General features: G+C 43.2%; 1 protein-coding gene and 2 long non-coding RNA genes across 11 annotated transcripts in view; all 3 read left to right on the top strand.

Annotated features, from left to right (window-relative positions):
- Positions 1-27295, top strand: part of LOC310744689 — a 150728-nt gene that overhangs the window by 34793 nt on the left and 88640 nt on the right. The window lies entirely within an intron of this gene.
- On the top strand, positions 1020-26506 carry HMGCS1 (3-hydroxy-3-methylglutaryl-CoA synthase 1). 9 transcript variants are annotated; one of them, XM_083576184.1, is made up of 12 exons: positions 1423-1548; positions 4784-4907; positions 13679-14136; positions 15056-15181; positions 15868-16032; positions 17502-17670; positions 19344-19514; positions 20440-20546; positions 21677-21802; positions 22559-22719; positions 23406-23445; positions 24533-26506. In XM_083576184.1, exons 3-11 carry the CDS (start codon positions 13689-13691, stop codon positions 23421-23423), a joined length of 1491 nt encoding a protein of 496 aa, XP_083432310.1. In that variant the 5' UTR covers positions 1423-1548; positions 4784-4907; positions 13679-13688; the 3' UTR covers positions 23424-23445; positions 24533-26506. The 9 variants fall into 9 exon arrangements, with proteins under 9 accessions (XP_083432305.1, XP_083432309.1, XP_083432306.1 ...); XM_083576183.1 differs by lacking the exon at positions 4784-4907 and having other exon boundaries at positions 1346-1548; XM_083576180.1 differs by lacking the exon at positions 23406-23445 and having other exon boundaries at positions 1421-1548.
- On the top strand, positions 23452-24470 carry LOC310744714. The gene is made up of 2 exons (XR_014539694.1): positions 23452-24186; positions 24220-24470. It is a non-coding gene; the product is annotated as an uncharacterized lncRNA (long non-coding RNA).

The following is a 27295-nucleotide window of genomic DNA, read 5'->3' as shown; positions in this document are numbered from 1 at the left end:
GCACAAAGTGTGCAGGAACCTTTAAAGACTTTAGACATTGCCCAACCCCTTAGCCAAAGACCACCCTAAAATCATCATACATACATCACAGAGGTGGTCTCCCAAATAAATTTGAGTGTGTGGCTTCTTTCCTGTCTGCCAGGATATCTGATGTTTTACTGGTTGCATTACCTGGGCAGTATAGTCATTCTTTTGAGATGGTAAATACTTTAGTTCTTGAATCCAGGTCACAGGCCCACCCTATTCATACACAAAATATGACCTTAAGCAAGGATTTGTAAGTGAAAAGAACTACGGTACTGGGAAAGGTTTCTCCAAGATATCTCCTTCCGTAGAGGAAATATTTTGAGTAATTAGGAGAGCCAAGATGGCTTTTGGGGGGATTGTTCTGGGTGCTAAAATAATGAGTAATTTTCTCAGGGAATAGTTCATATATTTTGTAGGGTGGAGGATTGGTTTTCTGTGGAGTGTGTGTCTGCTATGTGTGTGTACCCTAATATTTTATAATATTTTATATCAGCCCTAAAGAGCAGCTTTTCCAGGGGAAAGCGGTAGGGCAGATGGGGAAGAGCATTCCACAAGCAGAAAGCCACTGCAGAAAAAGTCTTTTCTCATGTTACCGCCTTCCAGACTTCTCACGGAAGGGGCCCCAAGAAGAAAGGCCTCAGATGATGATCACAGGTTTATAAAGAAAAAGAAAGACATAAAGGAAAACGTTAAAAGATACTTGTACAAAACAGGCAATATTAGCAGCATTACAAGCCATAAAGGCATATCAGAAGCCTCATTTAACCAATGACAGCACCATACAACATTGTATTTGGATAGCATTTGTAATCTGTGTGTGTTGTTAAATAAAGTATGAAAAACCACCAGACTCTTTCCCTGAGAACCTGGAGCTGGTGGGCCATTTTCCTTGATGTGGCTATCAATAAGGCTTAAAAAAAAACCAAACAGTTCATAATATAATATGCAAGAGCCTCCTTCCAGCCTATATGAAGTTCGTATATAGTTTGCAGCCAGCGCAAACACCAGGGCTCTCCTTCGCTCCCTTCTTCGGGTAACACGATGCTGCCTCGCTGAGATGCGCGCCTTCCTCCCGTTGCTAAGCGACCATCTCCTCTTTCTCACCAGAGGACCTGCAGCAGCGACTGCCCTCACTGCGCAGTCGGCAGCGGGGCTCCCATTGGCCGCCGGGCACCCGCGTCACGCGCTTCATTCGCCGGTCCGGGCCTCAGCGGCGCGCCCATTGGGCGCCCTCCCTCTGGCCACGCGGCGTCATTTTCTCACACCACTCCTCTCGCCCTCCCCTCGCCTCCTTTCCCCGCCTTGCCTCGCTCATTGGCCAGGAACGGGAAGAGGGGCAGGCTCCGGCGCGCCGGCCTCCGATTGGGCAGGGAGAGCTGCCGCTCACCGGTTTCAAGCGGTAGCTTGGGCGGCGGGGCTGGTTTAAAGGCGCATCTCCAGCCGCGGCTGCGTCCCATTCAGGACGAGGAGCTGAGAGACAGCGCGCGGACCCTGCAGAGAACGAGCCATCGCCGCACACAGGTGGGTGGGATCTTATTTCCGTCCAGTGCATAGGGAACACCTGCCTGGTTTTGGTGTTAAATTGAAGCTCTCCGCCCCGCCCGCCTCCTCTAGGACCAGGTGTGCTAACTCAGAAATCGCATCTGTGTCTACTCAGAAGTAAGCCCCGCAGAAGTCACCAGGTAAATTGTGCTTAGGGTTGCAGGCGAAGGCTGGAATCCTGCACGAACTTAGCTCGCATTCAGAGGATCTTACTTCTGAGTAGACCTGAATAGGATTGCCACCTAAACTAGGTCCTTGGTTTTTCCAAAGACCATTAGGTTTTTTTAAGGTGGTCAGATCAAAGTTTTGGGGTAGGGTACTTGCAATTCTAGAGCTGACTGTTTTCTGTGATGATGGTGGTAGTAATATGTGGCCCCCTGGTTACATTTAAAAGGAATATAATTGTTCTGGGGCAAGGGTGGGGAACGTTTAGCTTTCCAGATATTCGTGGCAGCTGGGCAGGGATGATGGGAGTTGCAGATCAGCAACACCTGGCGGGCCAAAGGTCCCCCACACCTGTTTTCTAGTACTAAATAGGACCCAGGATGCCATCATGCCCAGTGCTTCTGCTAAAGAGAATAATTTTCTACTCAGCAGGCTTGTTTGGGCAGGGAGGCTGGGCAACATGTCTCTGGTGGGACCTCCTTATCATGCCACTGTTCCTCAAGAGAAAGAGCAGTTAAGTTGCCAGGGGTGGTGGTGGTGGTAGAATTGAGCAAGTGGTGATTGCAAGGAGCAGCTACCTCTGATTCCTCACCTGCCCATTCCCTTAAGGAGGCTCTTCTATCAGGTAAGAGACTACTTACCTGGATTTAACCCGCAAGGTTGCCCAGAGAGAGGCAGTAAGCGAGAGAGAGCAGCTCTGCCAGTTTGAACGCCTTATCGTCACTTTAGGTGGGGCAGTGGCTGCCCTGCTGGGAGCAGCTGCTTCTGGCTTGCTCACCCACTCTCTCTGGGTGGCCTCTCTCTACTGAACCCTGTCCACCCTGCCTAATGGGAGAGCATAGGTGTGGAAGCCTCTTGCTAGGGTTCTTTGGGGCTGTCCCTCAGATCTCTCTCTGTGTGTTTATGGGGTGGGGCTGAGCCAATTTTTTTCCACTGCTCCACCCAGAGAGAAAGGGGATGAGCGAAAGGGAACAGGAGTCTCTCCCTCCCTCACTTGCATCCTTCCTCTGAAGAAGTACAGATATGGCACCTAGACAGGGAGGCTGTACTGGCGGAAAAAAGCGATTGAATGTATTTATTGTGCTTAACTCTCCCTCTCCCCTACTGTGTTGCCCAGAGAGAGGGAGGTAAGGTGGCAGAGGCAAAAGAAGCCACTTTCTGCTCTTCCTCTGGATGCTATGACAAATCCAAGCCCTGATCCAAAGGGAGGGGGCAGGCAGGTACCCCTCAAAACCTGTTTGCCCATTTTTGCAGACAAACCAGTGGCAGCTGTTCTCTGGGCAGGAAGATGGGGCATTGGTGTTGCATGTGGCACAGAGCAAAGGAGGCAAGTCTCCCAGGGAGCTCTCTACTGAAAATGGTGGCTGTGGCACTTCAACAGTTTTTGGGGGTGGGGGTCTGTACTAATGTGAGAGCGAGGCTTGGGCCAGTTCCGCCCCCGCCCCCATACTAGCCCAAAGTGATCCAGTACAACAGCACACCCCCAAAGTACAGAAGTCAGTAAGACATGGCAAGTCAAAGAATTGCTTGCTGTTGAACAGTGCAGCCCTATGGAACATATTTACTCAGTTATTATTTTTATTTCCACTAAGTTCAGTGGGGTTTGCCTCTCCAAAAGTGAGTATCTGGGAATGGCAGCTGCAGTTGACTTCTACAAGGAAGCCATAGGAAACCCAAAAAATTGCGAGGAAATCCTTTTCCCGATCATCCAAATAGGCTGCCTTGTTAGATCTGGAGATCTTCTGAGAAGTTGTTGGGGTTTTTTTGCTATTAACTGAACACTAGTTCATCTCACAGCCCTCCACCCACCAATGTCTTTGTTGGGTGGTGGGGAACTTGTGTCTCACTAGAGTTTGTGAGCTCTGGAATAAAAACCAGAACCTCTCAGCTTTTTAAAATCTGTGTTTGGAAGCTTATAATGTCCCACCCAACCAGAATTATTTCTACTTTAGGAACCCTGCTTTCTTTCATTACAAGCCAGCTGCAGCCTCTGATCAACCAGAAATTTAAAACCAGAGTAATTTTAATTGTAAAATAGAAATCTGCCCAGCTGACTTGTTAATTGCTGTAGAGTACATCTACCAAGTGAGATTTAGCGATTGGCTTTCATTCTAGGATAGACAGAACAATTCTAAAGCTGATAGATCTTGCTGTCTTAAGAACTAAATGGTTTCTGTGAACCTAGTGGGCATTTCTTGTGTCTGGTCAGACATATAACCCTAGAGCAATTAAGGGCTCATCCACACTTAATTTTTGACTCACACTTTCTGGGCACAGGTTTCTGGTTCCCTGGGTTGTGCTAAATCATTTTCTTTTTTGCCTGAAGCTTTCTCCAAGAAAACCCAATCTTTGCCACTGAATTGGAGCAAGATTCCTATTTGCTCTGATTCAGCAGTAAAGTGCAGGTTTCTGTGGGGAAAGGGGGAGGGAAAAAACAACAACTAACCCACTTGAAACAGACCTGGAAAGCCCAGACCTTTGCATAGAAATGTGGAGCAAAGGTGGATGAGCTCTCTGTTGCTAGAGCTTTGTGGTGACATTGAAATCTACCTTGGCAACCCTACTCTGGGGGTGTAGCCTCGGGACTAGCAGTTCCATAGGGAAGTCCCTGAACTCTAGCAGAGAGAGAAGTGCAGTTTTAGTGGCTGGATCAGGTCCTTCTACAGTACTGGTCATAAACATTGTACTTTCCACAAGTTTTGGACTCCAACTTCAGCTGAGTCATCATGACATCACCATCAGGGATGATGGGAATTGTAGTTCATAGGATCTGGCAGGTGCCACACTGAATGCCTCTCTTCTAGAGCATTAAAAATGGCCATGTGTGCTTTCTTCAGTGTGCATATTGACCAAGGACCAGAACTGGATTAGGAGTTGGCAGGTATGCCTGCTGGTGTTCAATTGCCCACTTCTGTCTGCAGTTATCTTCCCTAGGATTGTTTTTTTTTTTTTAATCCCTGCATATAGTGTGGGGAGGAATTGATCTTGGGGAAAATACTTCTAGCACAGAGTCCTCTTTCAGATATATCAGGGGTTTTTTTGCTTCTAGGCATGTTCCATCTCACAAGTCGCTGCCTGCAAGTCTAAAGTGGAATAGTCAGACACAGAATACCCCCTCTACTGTTTGTAAGGACTAAGTATAAGGCTAAAATCCTCTACACACAACTCAAAAAGTAAGTCCCATTGAACTTGCTGGGCTTTAAACTAAAAGCGCTTGCTTAATGATTCCACGGTCCATCTTAACAGATCTTTCCGAGAGCTCTCCATGGAGACTGGTGCGCAAGGATATGCAAATTTGTGAAGTGTTCCTCTTTTGTGTTGGATTGTGACCTCCTGTTTCCACAAAATGCCATAGGGAGGCCAATATGATGCCTGCTGTTAAATTTCTAGGATCACTGCTACGCTGAATTTTAAAATAAGGGCAGAGCATTTATCAGGTGTGGCTTGTCTGTTTTTTAAAAAAATTGATTGGCTTCACTTACAGCAAAGTCTCTGATCACAGTAGAAAGAGTTCTATCGCTACCAATTAAATCAGTGGGACTGCGTAGTTGTGGTTGCGTCATGCACCCTGTTGCTCTTCTTCTTTGGACACTGATCTTTACTAGACAGAGTAGGTGATGTCATTGTCATTTTTTTAATGGATTTTGTGCTCAGTGTACCTCCAGTTTTCAGGAGGTACCTGCCCATTTAATCTTTCTGTACCATGTAGTCTGTTTTTCGACTGATCATCTAGCATGCCTTAGTATTTCATCATGATTTCATTGTATTGTTTGGTTTTGAAAGGCCGAAGCATTCTTGTATCAGCCTCTGAAGTACATTGGGACAGCAAGTGCCTCTTGAGATTTTTCCCCTGAGAGTAGCCTGCCTGTAGGACAAGAAGGAAAATGGATGCTGTGTTGTGCCTAGTAGATTTATTCTGGCATAAACCTGAAACTTCAAGAGGCTTTCTAGCTTTGAGGATGATGCTTTTTTTGTCGTCTTTCCATGTAATTTTTTTCTTGCTAAAATTTGTGTTTTGCTGCAGCTGGCAGCTCAGAAATTGAAAGTTTCTCTTCTGAAAACGCTTATCTTAATGTGTCCTCATTCTCTTCTCCCCCCCCCCCTTTCCCTGAGATGACTAGAGAAATTGGACTGCATACAGTTCTTCCTTGTTTGGTTCAGAAGTATTCTGCTGCTGCCTAAAAACGTGAGCTGCAAGTAGATGAAAATGCCTCTCTGAATTGTTTCAGGTCTGGCAGCAGGGAGGTTTTGTAAGAGCCTCACTTTCATAGGGTTGGATTTCCCCGTGTGGGCTCCTGACGCCTCTGGGTGAAGAAGTGGGGGAAACCAGTAAAAAATAAGCTGCAGGACATGTCCACTCGCCTGAGGCTGCCATTGCTGCAGTAAGCCAGGCCCAAACTATGAGCAATGTAGTCTGACAGCATAGCAATGCAGGTTGTGGACAGTGACTACCCCAGGCTGGGGTGGAGCATTCCCGACTCTCACGAAGAAAAGGAAACGAGGGCTGCTTAGGCTTTCAGATTCTACATCTGGGGGAGAGAAGGTCTTGCCAGGTTTGCTCGTAGATATATAGTGACCCTTGTAGTTGTGAGACAGTGACGCCTTGTGGCTGTTTTTAGTGCTAGATTTTGAGATGTACAAAATATTTGAACACCAAGTACTTCTGAAGCAGCAGAACGTACAGTAAGTTAGCAAATGATGACTAATGGCCCCTCGCAGTTATGATTTTTATGGTTATGTGAACAGTGGACTTGTCTGCTCTCTTGTCCAGGCCTTTAGCATACCTGAAAGATGCATGTGAGCATTTTCTGGGCACTTGGTAGCTATGTCAACAGCTTGTGCATACTGTTTACCAACTTGTGGCAATCTCAAGTCATGTGCTGGTTTTGCTTTGGCCCGATTATTCTATTTCCATTCCTTTTATTTATTTTAAACATTTCCTTTCTTAACTATGTTCCCTGGTGTAACTGATGCTTGAAGTGGCTCTACAATGCATTCTAAGCATTTATGGGATAAGTAGAAAAGCAAAATGCCGCATGCGATGGTGGAGGGACAGGACAGGATGCTACAGCTTGGGAGCAAACTTCCTTAGGCTTTCCCATGTGTCTGATGGATATATGAATTGGGTATCATTAAAACAAGCCTGTAGAAGAAATTCCTGGCGGATGAGGGGCAGGGGGAGAGATGCAAGCTGGGAGTTGGAGACAAAAGAAATATTGACAGCCCAGAGCTCAACCTACCCCTGTTGTGTTGGCTGGAATTGATGGGTTGTAGTCCAAAGCATATATGGAACGCACCAGGCTGGGCAAGGATAAACCTTAGCCACTCGCTAAAAGTTCTTCCATAGTATCTTGGTGAGGATGTCGCTAGGGCACTGCTTCCTATCGCAGTGGATTCACTGCCTGAGCCACACTCAACCTTTTTAATACAAGTTGCTGTGATTGGAAGACAAAGTGGATACAAGGGTGGTGGCCCATAGCCCCAAACCTTTTTGTGGAAAAGACGCGTGCCTGAACATGGTGTTTTAAAATTGCTGTAACATGCCCTGAGACCGTATGATTAAAGGCAAGTAATAATAAAATTTATCAATTAAATTATTAACATGATTATTATGCTTACTGAATCATCAAAAACCTCTAGGCTATTTACATGAAACAGTGCATTAAGCTTCTACAACGATGTTTGGTTCTTGCCAAAGATGGGAAGGGGAAAATGTATAATTCTTTTACACATACATATCCCTTTCCTTAAAACCCCACCCACAGAATATGTACTAGATGTGCTGATTGGCATAGTATAAGTAGATTAAGTCAATTGCTTAATGATTTCCTAGAAAGGAAATTTGCAAAATTCAGGCTGTTGCTCATATATCAGTTTTAATCTTCTAATTGCTTATGGTAATACATTTTTTTAAAGGTGTTCTAAAGTGACCCTTCTACAAGTAGGATCTTTCAGCAAAGCAGCAAGCTTACAAAACAAAGCTCTGCACATAGGTCACCTATTGAAATACATCCCTCTTTAGCCAACTACGTAGCTTGAAAGAAGCCCCATTGATTTCATAAAGTGACCTCTCAGGAATTATAATTTCAGCCACAGCTCAAGTAATAAAACTTTAGGTCTGCGAAACGGAAATCAGATTATAAAAAATATTTTAATATTTTTCATATAAATTTACAGGGAGAAACCTGTGCCCCTGCCTCCAGTTGTGGGACTTCAACTCCCAACACCCATGGTTCATGAATGATGGAAGCCGCAATAGTTCTGTTGCAACCCTCCCTAGGGCCTTTTGATGAAAGGCCAGTAAGACATATTCTAGATAAATAGTGGAGTCGCGGGTTCCCCATCCCTGCTCTGATGCCACGCTCCTACTTAATACTGAGGTCAAGAAACTTCAGCGGCAGGGGTGTGTTTGTGATACGTCTGAATATGGCAAACATAGTGGCAGGGGGTTGTGTGCGTGCTTGTTTGTTTGAATACACAGTACGAGTTCTAGCTCAGCTCATGGCAAAGTAACTAAAGGCGGCTGTCATTCACAAGACACCATTTCTTTATGTACAGTACAGTACACGCGGAGGAGGCATAGCCTACATTTTGAGGTGCCGATCCGGGTTTGCCCTGCGTGACGTGTGAAAGGTCTCCGTGCGTGACCTCGGAGACAGGGACTTCCCCTCCCTCCTTCCCACGCGTTCCCTGTGTGCTGGTTTCGTATCGTCCTCGGCAGCAGCCGCCGCTCGCCTACACATCCGTGCGCCGCTTCTCAGAAGCGAACGCGTAGTAGTAGCCCCAGGAAAAGGCGGAGGCGGCTCGGGCTCCTCCGTTGCCTTCGCGCGGCGGAGTGAGGGGGCGCGCGAGCGCAGAACGCCGTCGAGCCAGGGAGGGGCGTGGCTTGCTCTGCCGTGTCAGAATGAAGGGGGAAGTGGGCGCGGCCGAGGGAGGGAGCGAGCGGGCGGCCGCGCGCCGCGTTTTCAAGGTGACAGCGGCGGGCTGGAGCCAGAGGGCCCGCCATGAGGAGCGCATGCGCGCTGGGCCGACCCGGTGCCGTCCGGAGCCGGTGATGGGGTTTCACTGCGTGTGAGTGAAGCGCGGCTGGGGGGCGGGGGGAACCGCGCCGGCCTTGACCTCGGTGAGGACGCGGAAGCTTCCGCCCCGGTGTTTCCTGAGGGACGTGGCGGTGGTGGGGACTTTCATCTGGGTGGCTTATATATGAGGGAAGGACGTGGGGCCGCTCTGCCTGACAGGGAAACTGAGGCAAAGGCCTCCGTTGCGAATGGAAGCCATTATCTGGCTACTTGAGGCCTAGGGGTGAGGTGGAGTGGGGGTCATAAGGAAAATGGGACCTGCCACCGCCCTTTCAGTTATATATGTGGGTGGCTGGGTGCTCTGAGTGCCTGACAGGGAAACTGAGGCAAAGGGTCCCTTACCACGGAAGTGGCGTTACAGAGCTCTCTTGAGATAATTAGAGGTGGGGAGAAGCTTATTTTCTTCCCGATTCCCCTTTCTCTTCTACTGTACTTTTCCTCACAAGAGCCAAGGGAGCTGCCTTGTCTAGTTGGGCCATTGATCCGTCCAGCTCAGTGTTTTCTTGCACCGACTGGCAACAGCGCTCTAAGGGTTCAGCTGGGTGCAGAGGGTTGGACTAGATGATCCTTGCGGTCCCTTCCAACTCTGCACTGGGGACCTTAAGCATGCTGCCAAGCTATTTGCTCCCCTTCCCCCCCCCCACAAAAAAGCCTCACGACGTGCTTGTGTGTGTGTGTGTATGTGTTTACTTGGAAGCAATCCCCACTGTGTTCATGTTTTCTTTGTGCCTGTTACCTGCCCTTCTCTGGTTTTAGCAGCCAACTGACTCGTAAGACATTTGACCGAAGGAGGTTTCCTTAGCAGTGGAAGAAGGGTTCACTGGTTGTATTTCTGTCATGTATGCACAGGTATCCTTCCAGTAACATAGATAGCCACATTTTTCTTTTTTAAAACATAACATGCGTGGCAAATGACTGCCACACTTCTGTGCTTTCTGTCAGAATTGTGGAGTTGCCAGGGCTTGTTATACATGGATATGAAACTTGATGATCCAGGCAGGCTTCTGGTATTTAGGGCTATGATTGTTGTGCAGAACATTAGTCCAGTTGTGGATAGTTGAATGATCTGCTGCTTGTGTGGGCTTTACATTTTATTTTTATATTTGTTTCGTAACAAAATATTATCTGAAGTGACTTAGGATAGTAGAGATAATTGATATAAACAGTTGTTTTCCAATTAGATTTTCGGTTTATGAAGGGATTTGTTTCATCTTTTGCCAACATAGCTCCAGTGCAGTCGTTTGCCCCCTAAGAGACCCAAACCATTGATAAAGGGATTCTTGTGTATACATATTGAAGCAGGCAGTGAGTGCAACTCACTGTTTTTTCCTGAAGGACACACCAGTGAAGCAGATTTGCTGTGACACTACCAGGCTGAAACTCAGACACACTTTTTCAGTGACCATATAGGACTGAGGATCATGTAGTGTTAACTTCGGCAGTGTGATATTTGGCAGTTGCCCATTGTCCATCCTTGTTCCTGGAGAGGCTGTCAAACTGTTGTTTTGGGTCCTTAGTCAGCAAAGCATTGTATAAACTTTCTAAGAGTGAGTAGATAAATTGTTTTGTCTGATAGTTGCTATTTTCTCTGGGTTGGAGGTAAGCAGCACAAAAAGAATGGAGAGCTGGTAAGATTAAGGCCATGTCAAACCAAGACAAGCACAAATCAGGTAAATTTAAGTAGGCATCATTCTGCCTTTTGCCCAATGGAGACTCGCTTGGGAGGAGCATACACCTCCCTAGCAAGGGCTGTATTTAAAAGCCATCACCAATCTTCTCAGAGTTTGGTGCCAATGGAGGGCTGTAGCAAAGGGCTGTCTTGGAGTACTGATGGTTGTAGGTGAGCAACTGATTGGATGGCTGAGATGGTTTCTGTGTTGTGTTTTTGTTCTGCAGGATGTTGGGCATTCTCAAATTACTAGTTTTTAGTTAAAGAATGCATGAGTCAGGAAGGGTTTCAATCTTCTTTTCAGATGGAGAAAGAAACCAGGTTTTGCTGCATTATTGGTCATTTTTATTACTGGTGGGGTGATTTGATGACATTAATTTCAACCATTCTACAATGGTACATTTTCATAATGGATATGAGGAATGGTTTGGCAAACTACTGGCCAAGAAGAAGCTGATACTGCAGGCAAATGACTGCTGTCTTTAAGGATGTTCAGAGTCATGACTCCATATTACTTTGTTTTCTTCTTAAGTTGTCATTGATTATGAAGGTTGTTTTTTCAACAACTCCGTTTTCCACAACTGGGGCTTGACTTAACTCAGCTGGTTAGAGTGTGGTGCTGACGTGTAGGTAGCAGGCCCTGCCCTGCTCTTGTTTCCCAGCAATTAATTTTCAGAGAGATACTGCCTTTGAATCTGGAGGTTCCACTTAGCTTTGTCAGTTGATCTGTTAAACTCATATTCTAAAAACTATTGAACACAAAAATTCAAACAGCTAGGCTGAGCTTCATTGTAGCATAAGTGGTCCCCAGCACACTGGACCCAGTGCAATGAAATTTTGTATTGGGCTATGAAAGCAAACATAGAAACCTTGTATGTGGTATGTTTATCCCCATGATCCATCAGCAAGTAACAAGCTGTTTGGGCCAATAATCATTGATTAGACTGACCTCTGTAAAATTTGTCTAATCTCTGAATTTAAAATCAAAACCATAGAATTGTAGAGTTGGAAGGGATCCTGGGAATCATCTAGTCCAGCCCCCTGCAATGCAGGAATATGCAGGTGGCCTGTATGGGGATTGAACCTGCAACCTTGGCATTATCAGCACCATGCTCTAACCATGATTGTTTTTTAGAAGACTCATGGCCATATCTTGTTGCAGCAAATTCTGTAAGTTATGTACTGTGTGGATCAGTTCTTTCTTCTGCCAGTCTTGAATTAACAGTAGAAATTAACAGTTATTAAGTTCCAGATAGTATTTAAAAAGTTGTAATGACAAAAACGTTATTACCCTAATATTCAATATTTTAAAAAACATACTTAAAAATGTGAAAACTAGTCAAAACAACAATATAATACAAGACTATTAAATCTGCAAGAATTAATTCAATAACACAAATTTTTCCTTCTGGGCTTCCTATTCCCAAGTCTCCATACTTCATTTGCACAGTGGTGTGAGCTGTGTGTGGTGGTCCCATACAACTAAGGAGTGCATTTGAATGTTCCAAGCACGCGCTACAAATTTCTGCGCCATTGTATGCATGTTGGATGAGGCAGATGGGCACTGGGACAGAGTTGGTGTTCCTCTTGTGGGTTCCAGTCTGCAGAACGATCAATGTCCACAGAAGGGGAGCCCCAGAAGTCATGCAGGGTAAAGAGTTCTACCCATCACTTTCAGCTGCCTACCTGCCTCTTCGCTTTATCTTTGTTAGGATTTCTATTGCCCTAAGGCAATAAGATCTACCCACTTGAAATAAAGTTCTCTTCATTCCAGTACCTTTTGTCTCCTATCCATTTGGCAGTTCTTTGAAGTTTGCATTTCATACAGGATGTTCCTTGTTTGTAGATAAAGATCATGTCTGGATTTGCCATTCAAAATAATTATGCAAGACTACTGGTACATGTTGCTTTACTCCTTCAGAATCTTTTTGGTGTCCAGTAAAAAGAGCTGCACATGCTGAATGTCCCCAATTCACCCCCAGTCTGTTAATGCATGACTTTCTTCAGTGGTTGGACTGGGGCTGGGGGTAGAGAAACCCTGTATGAGACCTTGGAAAGCCTCTGTCAGTTGGAGTGGTCCAGGGATAGGGAAGCTCTGGTTCACTAACTGAAGTTGGATTACAACTCCCATGGATGGTCATGGGTTCCCTATCCCTTGAGTATACTTTTCTAGGTAAATGGAACAGTGGTCTCACTCAGTTTAGGGCAACTTCATATGGAATATTCTTCGCATTTTTCCTCTGCCTCCAAGCTTCGCAGTTGGGAAAGAACAAAATACATGCTCATGCAGATACCATATGATTTTCAGTTGCTGTTCAAATCTGAAAGGTTGCTCCACAGTTCATTACAAAGGGATGGGTTTATATTACTTTTAGGGAGCAGCTGCAAGCCTTTATTCCCCTCCCCTTTCTGCAACAGTCAGATTGTTGTTTTTTCTTCATTTGGGGGGGTTAACTGCCAGTAGATGGTATAATGAGGTTAACCAAGATTCTATTCTATGTAACACAGAGACAAGAGGACCCTGGTAGTGCAGTGTTTTTTAAAACGCTGACTAGAAAGGTACGGCCTCTTTGCTGCAGGTTGGAATGTCTGTGGTTATGGGGCTGTGCACTTACTTGTCTAAATTGGTTTGGGAGTGTCTGACGTAAGAGATCTTCTCAATCTGAATAGTACAGTTGCAAGTACAGACTTGTAGTGTGAGTTAATAATGGCCTATATATCAGCTGGACAGCAGAGGTTGGGATAAAATAGCTCTGCTCCAGTTCTACATACATGGCAATTTGTTAAAATGTGCTTGGGATAGCAGCTGTAGCCCTGGTCTCTTTAAAATCAGTGATTGGTGTGGGCAGAATTGCAGCTGTGCAGACTATAGTGTAACTGTCAGATTCCTCTCCTGCTCCCAAGTAGCTTTTCCTACTTTGAACACTCTGCCAGGTGTCTTTCCTGCTTTGAGGGGTTGGACTAGATGACCTTTGGATTCACTTCTAATTCTGTGTATCTGCTTTTATGACCATTGCCCTATTAGTTGTTGGACTGCTTGTGAGTCAAAATATTTTATCAAAACATTTAATCTCCAGCCCTTGTGCTTTCAGTAAGCCTCAATGAATGCATTGGTACTTGAATCTAAGTAAGCATGCACAGGATCAAGCTTTGCTCACTCTATTCAAATAAGCACTATTAACTTCTTTTCTTTCAGCTGTACCACCATGCCTGGATCTCTTCCTGTGAATGCTGAAGCCTGCTGGCCAAAAGATGTGGGAATAGTTGCTTTGGAGATCTACTTCCCTTCCCAATATGTTGACCAGGCAGAGTTAGAGAAGTTTGATGGCGTGGATGCAGGGAAATACACCATTGGCTTGGGTCAGTCCAAGATGGGCTTCTGCTCGGATAGGGAGGATATCAATTCACTTTGCCTCACTGCAGTCCAGAAGCTTATGGAAAGGAACAGTCTCTCCTACAACTGCATTGGGAGACTTGAAGTTGGAACGGAGACGATCATCGACAAGTCCAAATCGGTAAAGACTGTCCTGATGCAGCTTTTTGAAGAATCTGGCAACACAGATGTGGAAGGCATTGACACAACCAATGCATGCTATGGTGGCACTGCTGCACTCTTCAATGCTATCAACTGGGTTGAATCCAGTTCCTGGGATGGTAAGTTTGACATCTCAAGCAAGCAGTATTTTTTAGAATTTGCCAAAAAAATAAAAGGAAAGAAAGACAAGGCATACAGAGATATGGAATTTAAATGTTATTAAATGTAATCCTGTAAATAATAGTCACTTCAGGACTATGAAGTCCTGGCTGTCATGTTCTTGTGATTTCAGGAAGGCTTGATAAAAGCTAATTCCTAGTCCACTATGCTCATTCATGCTTAGTGGATATTACAAGAGGAAGCCATATTAGTGTTCAGAAGTAAAAAAAAAAAAAAAAAAAAAAAAAAAGGCAGAGGGCAGCGATCCTTTGCAAATACCAAGCAGGGGAGTAAGATTTTGCAGGAATACAATTGGCTTGTGAAAATGAGCTTATATCCCACTAAACCTGTTAATAGTTTCTTGTACTGAGCCAGCACTTCACTCATCTGTACTGATCATACTATTGATTGCAATGCAAACTAGCTGGTGGAATCAGGTTGATTAACATATTTTGAATCAGCGACTGTAGCATTCAATGCTTACGCTAATTGGAACCTTCCCCCCCCCCTTTCCAAACTTTCTGGTGACTCCTAAGCTGCCCATCTGCAATTGCCCTCAATTTTGTTCCTTGCTCAAAAATGATCTTCTTAACAGGATGTTTGTATAGAATTGTGTGAGAAGAACTTAGTACGCATTAAATATTGTGCATGTTAATTGGTGGCTGTGGGAGTTTAAGATTGACTTCTTGTAATCTTTTCCCCAGTGACCACGCAGCCCAGTTATTTACATATTTACTTTGAATTCTGTAGGGCTTACTGTTAAGGGATTTGCTTCCAAGTACATGTGTATATAGTATTGCAGTCAATGTAGTCAGCAGTTGCCTCAACTAAAAATGACTTTTATGCAGCTTTTTTACAGCATTTGTTTGTGTTTTTCAGGGCGTTATGCACTTGTTGTTGCTGGAGACATAGCAGTGTATGCCACTGGAAATGCTAGGCCAACTGGAGGAGCCGGTGCTGTTGCTATGCTTGTGGGACCAAATGCACCTCTTATTTTTGAGAGAGGTTAGTTTTCTCTGGCAGGCTAAATATTATTCATAGAGCAGATTCCAGCAGTATTTTAGTTCAAATGAACAGCTTGTGCAAGCATTCTTCACTTGTGAAATGCCACAAGAGCAAGCTAGTGCTAGATTGCCTTTTCCTAGATTGCAAACTATGCTGGTTTGCCCTTATGAGGAAAATTAAGCAATTTTCCAGTTCACAGAATGAAAGCCATAAACCTGCATGTGTTCACTCCTCTGCAGCTCATATGAGTAGACTGCTTATGTGAGCAGTAATCTCTGCAAGTGAGCTGCCTGGAACATCAGCCTGTTAAAATATTAACAAATAGCTATCTGTACTGCTCGGCATTTAGTATTCTAGTATTCTTTTTCCTGATCACATTGGGAAGTGGTGTAACTTTTCTGTTCACCACCACCTCCCACATCCACCAGATTAATCTTTGGTTGTACAATGTATCTTATTTTTATTATTATTATGATTTATTGAATTTATATACTGCCCTATGCCCGGAGGTCTCAGGGTGGTTCACAGAATAAAATAATAATAATAAAAAAACCCAATATACCCCCCCAAAAAACCCCCACATTTTAAAAGGGCATAGGATGTCAGTCATGTTTTGAGGTAAGAAGAGTACCTTATTAATGGACTTCACTGCGGCATTTCTTTCAAGTCTGGCTTCTTTTCCCTAGGATTGCGAGGGACCCACATGCAGCATGCCTATGATTTCTATAAGCCTGATATGGTATCTGAGTATCCTGTGGTTGATGGGAAACTGTCCATACAATGCTACCTCAGTGCATTAGATCGCTGCTACACTGTCTATCGCAAGAAAATCCATGCTCAGTGGCAGAAAGGTATGTCTTGCTAGAAAGTACCATTGCAGAATCAAGGTGTTTCTTTTTCCCCCATCTTCTCGGATCCTGTCCTCTTCCACAGAATTTGGAAAACTGTCACAGACTTAAAACCATTCTGCCAGTTATGGCAAACGACTGCACAGAATTCTGCTGCTGGTTCAGGAGAGCAGAGTATCTTGTGTTTGAATGCCTACCACAAGCACACTTTAGACTGTTGTTCACACAGCTGCCCCTGCAGTGTGGGGTTACTGCTGAACATGCCCTATATTAGATTTCATTTTGAAAAGTATTTTTACCCTGTTCTTCAGCTGCAAAAGGCTTCCGGGGTGGCCTGCGGTGATCAGTAATAAGAAGGTCCCTGCTCTAGGCTTACAATCTAAAATAGAGAAGACAAAAAGAAATGAGATTGGCTTTAAGGAGGAGGAAAAAAGGAAACCTAGGCAGGCATTCATTCATTGCTATAATATTTCTAGCAGGGAAGCTCCTTGTTTGGTTGAGCCACAGTGGTCTCTTGCCCTTTGTCATGATATTCTTAAGGTAGTCAAGCAGCCTTTTCTGGCTGGGGTGGATTTTTAAAGGAATTGACAATGAGTGGTGAGAATGGGATAGATGAGTAGTGCAGTAGTGGAGCAATAGATAAGAAACAGCTAGGTTGATTAGGAGGAAATCTTTTTGTTTCAAGAGGGGGGTGTGGGCAGGAAGATCTAGGCTCGGGCTATCCATGGTTACTAGCCACACTGACTTCCGTTCTGCCTTTACTGTTGGAGGCACCATGCTGCTTAGTGGTAGTTGCTGGGACTCACAAATGGGGACAGTACTTGGGTTGTGCTTGCAAGCTTCCCACAGGCATCTAGTGGGCCTCTGTGAGAGCACAGGATGCTAGGCTTGGTGGGTTGTAGTCTGATACACCAGGGCTCTTCTGAGGCCAGGATGACAGACACAAGAGTTGGTTGCAAGCATATCCAACAGCATGGGAGTAGGAGGTAGACAAGGATGCCATAAGCAAATGAGTTGTGTCACACAGTAGAAATGCAAAGGTGATTAAGATGTGAGAAGTTGTTGGAGCAGAGGATTAAAATGTACTTAATCTCCAATACCAGAATGGGAAACCTGTGACCTTTCAGAAGTTGTTCAACTGCAACTCACATCAGCCCCACCCAGCATAGCCACTGGTCAGGAATGGTGGAACGTGTAGTCCAAGTTTTGGAGAGCCATAAATTCCCCATCCCTGCTCTAAGCAAAGATCTGAGCCGATCCCAATTTTAGTTGGGATTTTAAATAAAAGGTAGTATAAAACGAATTTCATATTGCAGAAGTAAGAATACACAAATGTTAAAACTTGTAGCCTGATCTTTTGCTTGTTTACTTGGAAATAAGCTTTGCTGCGTTCAGTAGTTCTTTCTCCCAAGTAAGTGTACATAGGACTTAGGCAGAATAGCATCCATGTCCTGTTTCTTTTTTTATTTCAGAGGGAGTTGACAAAGACTTCACCCTGAATGACTTCGGTTTCATGATCTTTCACTCTCCATACTGCAAACTTGTACAGAAATCTGTAGCTCGTCTGTTGCTGAATGACTTTCTGAATGATCAGACACCCACAAAAGAAAATGGCATCTATAGTGGCCTGGAAGCTTTTAGGTAAATAAGAAAATTCTTCAGTACAAGAGACATTACAAAGCATCCATAAACTTGTATCTGGAAGTAGTTCTATAGCTGACATTGATCTATTTTATGTATGATCTTTTTTATACAGCTCTTAAAATTTAAGGGAGTGGATCTGGAATGCCCTTTCATAGCTGCCTGAAACTTTGTCTTGATAAGGTTCATCTTATGCAAAGATTTCTTGGAAAAAAATAGGTGGAAAAGAACGTATCACTAGGTTGATTTTTTAACAATAGTCGACAAACTGGGAGCAGTTAGCTTGATTTTAATATGTGAAGATAGCCTGGGGAACCCAAAGAGGATAAGGTTATTCTGCGGTGTAGCTTAATCCTAATCACCATTACTTGGAAGTAAGTCCATGTGTGGAATTTACTTTTTAGTAAGTGACTCTCTTTTGCTATCTTATTCTGTTGCAGCAAACGCACCAACAAGGCTAACCCATTTCTTGGCCTTGTTTGGATGATTGTATAATAAGCTGATAGGCGAATGAGGCTTTCATTTACACACACAACTATTTTTCTCTCCCCTTCTCCATATGACTGAATGCATTGTGGAAAGTCTGCAAAACCAGTGTTTCCATTTTGGACCAAACATGGGGAATCCCTGGATACTGGCTTCAAGACAAGCTAGCATTTTAAAAACCTGGTTTAAAGTTTAAGATCCCAGCTTCTTCTCAAAGGATATTGAAGAGCTAGAAAAGGTGTTAGAAAGGGTCAACCAAACTGAACAAGGGACTGAAACATTTCTTCTATGAAGAAAAGATGCAACCTTTGAAGATTCTTAGTTTAGGGAAAAGGTCAGTAAGGATGGGGCAAACATGAAAGAGGTGTGTAGAGTTATGTATGGTATGGAGAAAGCAAATACTGCTTTCATAACACACAATGATCCTGAAGTTTGTAAGATACAAGGCAAGCAGAAGGAAGAACTCTTCACATAGCACATAGTTAAATTATAGAAGATTTAGTGATGGCTCCCAACTTGGAAGTCTTTAAAGGGGATTAGACAAACTGATGATAGGACAAGGCCGTCAGCGGCTATGTTACCTTCAGGATCTGAAGCAATATGCCTCTGAACACCAGTTGCTGGGGATTGTGAACAGAAGAGGTCTATTGCACTCATGCCCTGTTTTGTAGGCTTCCCAAAGGCATCTGGCAGGCCATTTGAGAGCAGACTACGGGATCAGATGGGCCATCAGCCTGATCCAGTAGGTGTCTCTTAATGTTCAAAGGTTGTAACCAAAGTTTCTGGTTTAGAAAAAAAATGGAAACAATGGTTTTATAGACTTTTACATTGCATTGAGGCACATTGAGAACAGAAGGAGAGAAGCAGCTTCTTCACTATTGCCTGAACACGGCCAATGTGAAAGTTAGTATTGGAACTAAATATTGCAGTGCGTGACTTCAAGTTAAAATTGTGCATGTTCTTCAGTATAATAAATTGGCTATATCAAATTGAAATAGGCATGACTGACGGAAAAGTGATCTCTTGTGTAGCACAATCTGGGTGCCTTAAAAAAAACAACCAACCTGGGATAACTTTAGAAATCAAATAGAGCAGATGAGGCATGTTTATAGGTTTCATAGCCTTCTGCTCTAGTAGTCTTTCAAGTTATTAGTTTTTCTTCTAAATGCTCCCCTTGCTATCTTCAGAGATGTAAAACTAGAAGACACCTACTTTGACCGTGATGTGGAAAAAGCTTTTATGAAGGCCAGTGCTGAGATTTTCAATCAGAAAACCAAAGCTTCCTTGCTTGTATCCAATCAGAATGGAAATATGTACACGCCTTCTGTCTATGGCTGCCTTGCTTCTATCCTAGCACAGTAAGTATGAAGGAAGGATCTGAAGCTGGGTTTGAGGTGTTTGTATAATTATCTGACTGACGTTGGGTATCAGATTCCTAAAGGACAGGCTTGCTTTAGGCAATGGCTCAGCCCCACATTCTTCTTGTGAATTAGTAAAAAGCAGAGTGCCTTTGAGCATGCACAGGGTGCCTTCCTTTCTTCACTGACTGACCAACTTTAACACCACACTTCAGAAGGAAATAATTCCCAGATATGAGTGCAACTACCAAGCAGTGCTGAACCTTGCTGCTTCTTGCCTTTTGAAACTAATTAAACACTATCTAAAGGTGATGTACAAAGTTGTTGAAAAGTCTGTGACAATTGTAACCGTATATTTGAGCTGAATGACAAAATTTAAAGCACGAAGGTGACTTAATTGTAGATTAAAACTTCTCCAACAATATAGGTGGCAACTACCTATATTGGGCAGACAGCAGTAGGAACTGTGGCTACTAAGCTGCTCCATGAACAATCTTAAGTTCGCAGAATATCTGTGTGCTTTTGATAAGACACACTCCACGCTGCTGTTGCTGCTTCAAACAAACCAAGACTAGCACACCTGTTTTATCAACATCTGTGTATCTTTGTAGCCAGATTCTGCATTTCCTTAGTATTCACATGTACCAGACGTTATTTGGCATAACTCACTTGTGCAAGTCCAGACTTGGCAGCTGAAGAAAGAGGGAAGAGTCTGAACACTGGTAATCTTTGACTTGAGGCAGAACCAATAGCCTTCAGCTAAACTCCTACATGTTTGAAGATAATTACATGGCCAGTGGTTTCGCTTTAGCAGAAAGAGAGGAAATGATTTGAAGACAGTACTGGATGGAGACAGCTTATTAATATTTGTGTATTAATCTTCTCTAATGTGCTTTTCACTAACACCTTGTTCTCTGGCGTGCAGGTATTCTCCTCAGCAACTGGCAGGACAGAGGATTGGAGTCTTCTCTTACGGCTCTGGGTTTGCTGCTACCCTCTACTCCATCAAAGTTAGCCAAGATGCAACCCCTGGTGAGTAAAATCACCAAGGTTTCCTATACACAACCACTTCTAAAGTTAGTGTGTCACTGACAGTATCCAGCCAGTATTTTAATTCTTGCAGGGAGTGCTTACAAGCAACATGCTGAAGAACCCATTAGCAGTAATTTATGACAAGAATGGCTTGTTGTACACAATTAAGAGTGTGCAACGAAAAGCACTGAGTCTATCTAGCCTTGGGTTATGACTGCTATAGCACAGTGGGGATGATTTATATGCTCAGTGATGATTGCAGAAATACTGTTATAAGGGAATGCAATAATACATATTATTTTATACTTCTTGAATTATCTCTGGTATTAATCTGCATAGATAGATGATCCAGTTTAGGAAATGCTAGCTTTAACAGTTTTTTTTGTACGATTTTGTGTTTTTATTGTTATAAATCACTTCTGGATATAGCAGTATATAAATATTTTTTGTAAATAAATAAATCTCCATTTCTGGGCAATTTTTAAGAATAGAGGAAGTTGCCACTAAAACCTAAATAGCTGGATTAAGAAAGGTGACTTGCTATGTAACATCTTGCATAAATTTGAATGCATTGCTTATGGTAATAATGGTGAATCTTATTGCAATGTTAAGGTGTAGCCTTGTGCAGTGTGATGTTGGCAGGCTGGTTTTGGGCAGGCTGTAGCTTATGAGCCATTTTGGCAGGAAACTAACTCCTGTTTCTGAACAGAGTCTAGCCCAGGGTTGTGGAACCTGTAGCCTCTTCCAGCAGGCTCTTCTTAAGTTCTTAGCCCTTCATAGGTTATTGGGTGCCAGTGGTTAGGGATTTGCTGCCCAGGTGTTGCTGGGCCACAACAGATCTGGCCTCATTTCTGGCCTCTTATGAGGTTTTGAGAACTAAGGAAAGGGCGTGCTATGTGCTGATATAACAATTAATGAACTTTTACTACGGTACTACTACAGCTAGCTATATTACAAGAGGGTTATGTTGGAAAAATAGCCCCCGCTCTTTCATAGTATAATAAGAAATCAAGATGCTGCTGTTTCTAACTTGTATTCTTCATTGTCAAATCATAGAATTGGAAGGGAATTGTTGAGTTGGAAGGGACTAATTCTTTTTAGAAAACCTAAGTTACTGCTTTCTACTGCAGGCTCTTCTCTGGATAAAATAACAGCAAGCCTCTCTGATCTGAAGGCAAGGCTCGATTCAAGGAAATGCATCTCGCCAGAGGTGTTTGCAGAAAACATGATGCTTAGACAAGATACTCATCACTTAGGTAAGCGATGGTGGGATTAAGTTCGGCAAATGTCTGCCATAAATTCAATGATAGCCTCTATTAGGCAACCGTTGATGATAAAGCAGACCCCAAAAGCTTATTTCCCTTTTTAAAATAATGAAGTTGGCTTCCAAGCCTTCTGGTTGTTGTAAGAGATGTTAACCAACTTGATGGTTACAGCTTTGACTTGAAATATTTGGGTAATTCTGTCCATATTGAACTGGCAAAAGGCTTTTATTTTCATGCCAAACATGGGCTTATAAATTACGTACCATGAATTAAAACTGCAATCAAGAGGACAGCAGGACCTGGTTCTCAACTTCTCAGGTCTTCAGATTAACAACTTCATGGTGGATCTGAAAATCTAATTGTGCTGTAAGCACTGAAGTAGTTGATAAAAGTGTCTTGTGTGCCCCATTTCCACAGCTCCACCATAGTGTGATAATGGAGGGGTGGAAGGATTTCATATTCCTCTTTGGGAGCGTTGCAAGCCTCCTGTGCATCTTCTTATAGAGAAGACAGCGAAGGCGCTTGCCTTCCCAATACCCTTGAAGCATCTGAAGATGAAGCACAACTTGCTTCAGTTCTCTGCACTTCCATGTGACATAGCACTAATCCCTTCATGGTGTGTGTCTCTCGCACAAGATGAAAGAAACCAGAACTTTCCAGCATGACTCTGTATGTAGTGAGGTCAAAGATTAAGCTAACACCAGGAGTAAACTCTATTTAGAGCTTCTGCGTTCTGTCTTTTTATAGCCAACTATATTCCACAATGTTCAGTGGATGATCTGTATGAGGGAACATGGTACTTGGTGCGAGTGGATGAAAAACACAGAAGAACCTATGCTCGTCGCCCCGTGCTGGGTGATGGGCCCTTGGAAGCAGGAGTGGAAGTTCATATGGGCCTTGCTCATGAGGTAAGTGTAAAAAGTCTCTTTAATTCATCCTTTTAACATCCAAGGGCTAGTGCACTCCTAATGGCGTTGATCCCTTATTTGTGGGTTAAAGACATCAGGAGTAGACCGCAGAATTGAACACTACCCCCACCCCAATCTGCCTTTAATGTGATTCATAGATATCTTGGCATTGTTATGAACAGTTGTTTAGGCTTACCAGTTTCCTTGCTTGAGCGGAATAATAGTACCCCAACCACTGTGGGCAGCTTCCAACAGATATAAAAGTATAATAAAACATCAAGCATTAAAAACTTGCCCATGCAGGTCTTCTAAAAGTTGTATAGTTATATATCACATTGACATCTGATGGGAAGGCGTTCCATGGGGCAGACGCCACTACCTGGAAGGCCCCTCCCTGTTTCCCTGCCTGCCCTCTTCAGTTTCTGGTTAAGCAGGGAAACCAGTAACCCTTAACTATTGTTTAAAGTTGGTGCTGGCATACCTATGGACTGAAGCTAAGGTGCACATGGGCCTGGGAAGGAGGGGAGCATGCTTTCCAGGAGGGAATGTTCAAAGATGTGGTCTGCTTCCAATCTCTTTAAAAATGATTCCCTGCTCCATTATGGGTGGAGCAGCCACAGCAAAGGGTGGCTCTTTGCTAACCTTTCCTTTTTTTATTTCTTTTTGTTACCAAAACTAAATTACAGACTATTAAGCACATGTAGCGGATGTGTAACTGCTCTTCCAGTAAGTTACAATCTTCAGTAATCTATAAACCCTGTCAGATCACACATCCCCTCCCTTTCCCTGCTCTCCCTGGGTTCTTCTCCCACTTACCTCCGCAGTCTGTCAGTCTCTTTCTCTTCCCCCACCCCTTGTGCAGTCTGCCCAACTTCCATTGTCGGGCATACAAAATATTTTGCTGTCATTGATAAAATAACAGGTATTTCCCTTACACTAACATATTTTATCAGTTCCAGCAAGATATTTTTTTAATCCTTTCTTAAGCCTGTAATATGAAATTTCACAAGTAACCTCAGCAGTCCTGTCCCAATATCTAGAAACTTTAGGGAAACCACACCAAAAATGCAAAAAGAAAAATACTTGGCACTAAGCAAGACACAATTCCTCTGCTTATAGTATTTACTTTGTAAATTCTGCCTTAGTTTTTGTAGCCTCATATTCCATCTCTCTTCGTAGATTGGGTTTTCATTACATTTAGACATGGATAATGGCAGAATTTTACCCTGTTCTAAAACATGCCCAACTATTTCATGATACTGCTGTTGAAAGTTACCAAAATCATTGCAATTGATGGATACGCTATAAATCTGGGATATGATATTCTTTGGATTTTCTTCTGTCAGTGATTCCTCCATTTCAGATACTTGTCCATTTTATTGTAATCAACCCCATTACAGAATACCAAATTTGATAATATTGACACAAATCTTCAACCCAGCGTTCTCCAGCTCATGCCTTCCAGGTGTTTGGAACTACAATTTCCAATAGCCCTGACAGGTTGGAGAAGGCTGCTGTGTAACCTGACATTCTTTGAACAACTTCTAAGACGGGAATGCTGCTGTTCTCAAATTGGATCTAGAAATCTAAATATAACCTATGTTGTGTCCAACTCTGAAAACTTCTTATTGTGCAGGATAGATTCCAATGGAGAATTGTCTGGACAAAGTATTTGGAACTAAGTTACTGTTGCCTAATACCGGGGCTTTCTCAATGAGTCTTTAAACAAAATTAAAGTAAGATAATTGGCAGCTGTGCTTTTTAATAATGTGTTCTAATCTGTGGCTTTTCCCCCCCTCCCCACCCCTTGCAGCATATCCCTAGCCCTGCCAAGAAAGTACCAAGAATTCCTGCAAAAACAGACTCAGAAGCCGTTGCTGTTTCCCTTTCCAATGGGGAGCATTAAGAGACCTCTGTGAGGTGGGAGTTGGAAAAGTTGGGGAGGGCTGGGGATGTACACGGGAGTAACTGTTAATACCCATGTTTTGCTGTACAGTACTGCTTAGTTGGGAGCATGAAAAACTGTTAATCTCGAGGCTCTGTCTTTTGATGCAGTTTGTTGATACGTAGTTAAATAACACTAAAAAAAGTTTGCTAGCTTCTTGGAACAGAAATGACCAAGGGCTCTTTCTAAGAAACAACTGTTTTAAAACAACAGCAAATGGTTCAAGAATAGGTACTTAAATTTACAGAGGGGTAGCCATGTTAGCTTGTTGCAGCAAAAAAGACAGCAGAGCCTTTTGGCATCTTAAGTTTAGGTCTACAGTTGCTTATTCTGTAAAAATATATCGCTTAATCTTTAAGGTGCCACAAGAATCTTTGTGTTTAGTTTAAGCTTGGGAAGACTTCAGTTGTGCTTGCCCTACTCTTTTAATGAATTAATATCCAGAGTGGAGGTGAGACTTTTTAAAGCCATTATGGAGAAAAATTAATGTGACCTAAAGCTATTTGTGAGTCATTTTATCTTAAATGTTAGGGTCCTATGTGCCTTAACAGTATAAGCACCTGGTCTTTTAAATACAAGCCTTGTTCCACCCCCTCAAAACATGCTATGCATTTGAAAGGGGATAATTGGCTTGTTTTTCAAGGTGCTATTAATTGGTTCAAACCATCTTGAAAGTTGGAGGTCTGTGACATTGTTTCCAGTTGTATGCTTATAATATTAAAAGCTCCTCTCACCTCCCAGAAATCATTTTGCAAAGCTAAGAAGTGCATGCATTTGGGGAGAGAACACTCTCTTGCCCCAAAGTGCTCTTGGTGGCTACTCAGAAATAGTCAAGAAAGTTAATTCCTTTTGAACCTCTTGTATGTAATCTTTTATAAAGGTTGCTTAAGAGCAGGCTTTGCCATACTCTGCTTCTACAAAAATGCAAAAGCTCAGCCCAAGAGCCGTGATTTGATCCTGAACTTTTTGCTCCTCACGATTGTTTTAGCTGTGTGGTGTGGGGTTCTGCAAGCTGTAGCTCTGAGGTCATGTATCAATAGCTTCATATTTCAAACATATTTAAAACTCCATTTCACTTCTGCAAGGAATACTCAAAAGGCTGCAATCCTCAAAGCATTTACCTTAGAATAGGCATGAACAACTTGTGACCCATTGAGTTGAACACTGCTCACCAGCTATGTGTGATGGCTTGCCGGGTGCTTGCTAAAATTGACCTGTGCTGGCTGCCTACCAGAGACTTGGGAAAAAATGGTATGTGTTGAGAACCTGGCTGGGCATATACAGGCTTGTGAGGGGTGCCTTTGGCCTGCAAGTTGTTCTGCTCTAGAACGGTCCTGTTTATTAACATACACTTGCTGTAGTGTAAGTGCTTTGGCCATTGCAAGTATATTGAGTGGGCCTGGATGAACTGGAAGCAAAGGGAAAGACAGCTCCTGGCTTGTAAAATACATTGTGTTTACACTAAACTTACACAATTTGTCCTGTTTTTATTTTGCTTTGAAATACTTCTTAACTAATGCATACTGTGCTAAGTTACAAGATGCGGTGTTTGGGGGCTCTGTAGTTTGTTTTTTGAAGCAAATTACTTAGGTTTGATACAGCTTGTTCGGGAAAAACGGTTTGATTTACACCACTTTTTTGTCCATTTGTGCCAAGTGCTGTGGCTATATAAAACAAAGGAGAGGATCCCAAGCTTGGTTTTGTTCACAGGCTGGCGATGTATCAAGTCCATTGCAGGCAATGGACAGGCTAAAAACAGCAGCACCAAATCTAAGGTTTATAAACCTCAAAAGCAATGAAACAGATGCCTTGCAAAATAAACACTGAGCTATCTGAACTGCCCATGTTGGTGTAGTTATGCTTTGTATCCAACCCAAGGAGGATGAATTGTGGCTGCCTAGAGGGCAGATCTGATCAAGCAGATGAGTTGTCAGTGGCCTCCACGTTCAAGACTTACCCTGCTGGAATTAGAAGGGAACAGGGTGAACCTCAGTATTTCCTGCACTGCAAGGGGGGAGGGTTGGACTTAGATGACCCTTGCAGTCTCTTCGCTGAACCTTAAAAAAGCAAAATCACAGATCACAATGTTACAGGCATGGGAGGAGGAGAAAAACAGTGGGTAAAGTATTATTTATGGGCGCTATTCAGTAGGTGCCTGCAGATGTGTATTTTCAGGACTTGCCCTCTTCCTGTGACAGAAAATTCCTTAAACTGTTTTTAATGCTGAAATTTAAATAGTTGTAACTTATCCTGGGACCTACTAGTGATGGGCAGGTAATAAATTTAATAATAGTGTTAACTATTATCATTATTTATAATGCAAACATAACCAGGAAGACCTTCTAAAGGATTCCCACACTACTCAATGCATGTGAGGCAAGAGTTCACCTATATTAACAGACCTTAACATGCTGTCTAAACTCACCCAAGTGAAATGCACCGTGTTAGTTCCAGACAGCAGCCTGAGCCAAAATTCTAAGCATGTTTACTCTACTGGGACTTGCTGCCTGATAACTATACTTAAAATTGTTCATCTACTTGGGAGTGGGACTAAACACAATGTGACATTAAACATATAATGGAATTGCACTGCACATTTATCATTTATCCTGATTTTACAGACCAATTCCT

The sequence above is a fragment of the Podarcis filfolensis genome (genome assembly GCF_964270895.1).
Source record: "Podarcis filfolensis genome assembly, chromosome: 11".
In the NCBI taxonomy this organism is placed as follows: Eukaryota; Metazoa; Chordata; class Lepidosauria; order Squamata; family Lacertidae; genus Podarcis; species Podarcis filfolensis.
Note: the sequence above shows the minus strand (reverse complement) of the source record. Positions and strands in the feature narration are given on the sequence as shown.

Bases quoted from the DNA above. Each gene is read 5' to 3' on its own strand.
- HMGCS1 (XM_083576177.1), top strand. From the start codon at position 8,639: ATGAAGGGGGAAGTGGGCGCGGCCGAGGGAGGGAGCGAGCGGGCGGCC. The intron at 14,137-15,055 runs GTAAGTTTGACA...TGTGTTTTTCAG, and splicing joins TGAATCCAGTTCCTGGGATG to GGCGTTATGCACTTGTTGTT. The intron at 16,033-17,501 runs GTATGTCTTGCT...TTTTTATTTCAG, and splicing joins CCATGCTCAGTGGCAGAAAG to AGGGAGTTGACAAAGACTTC.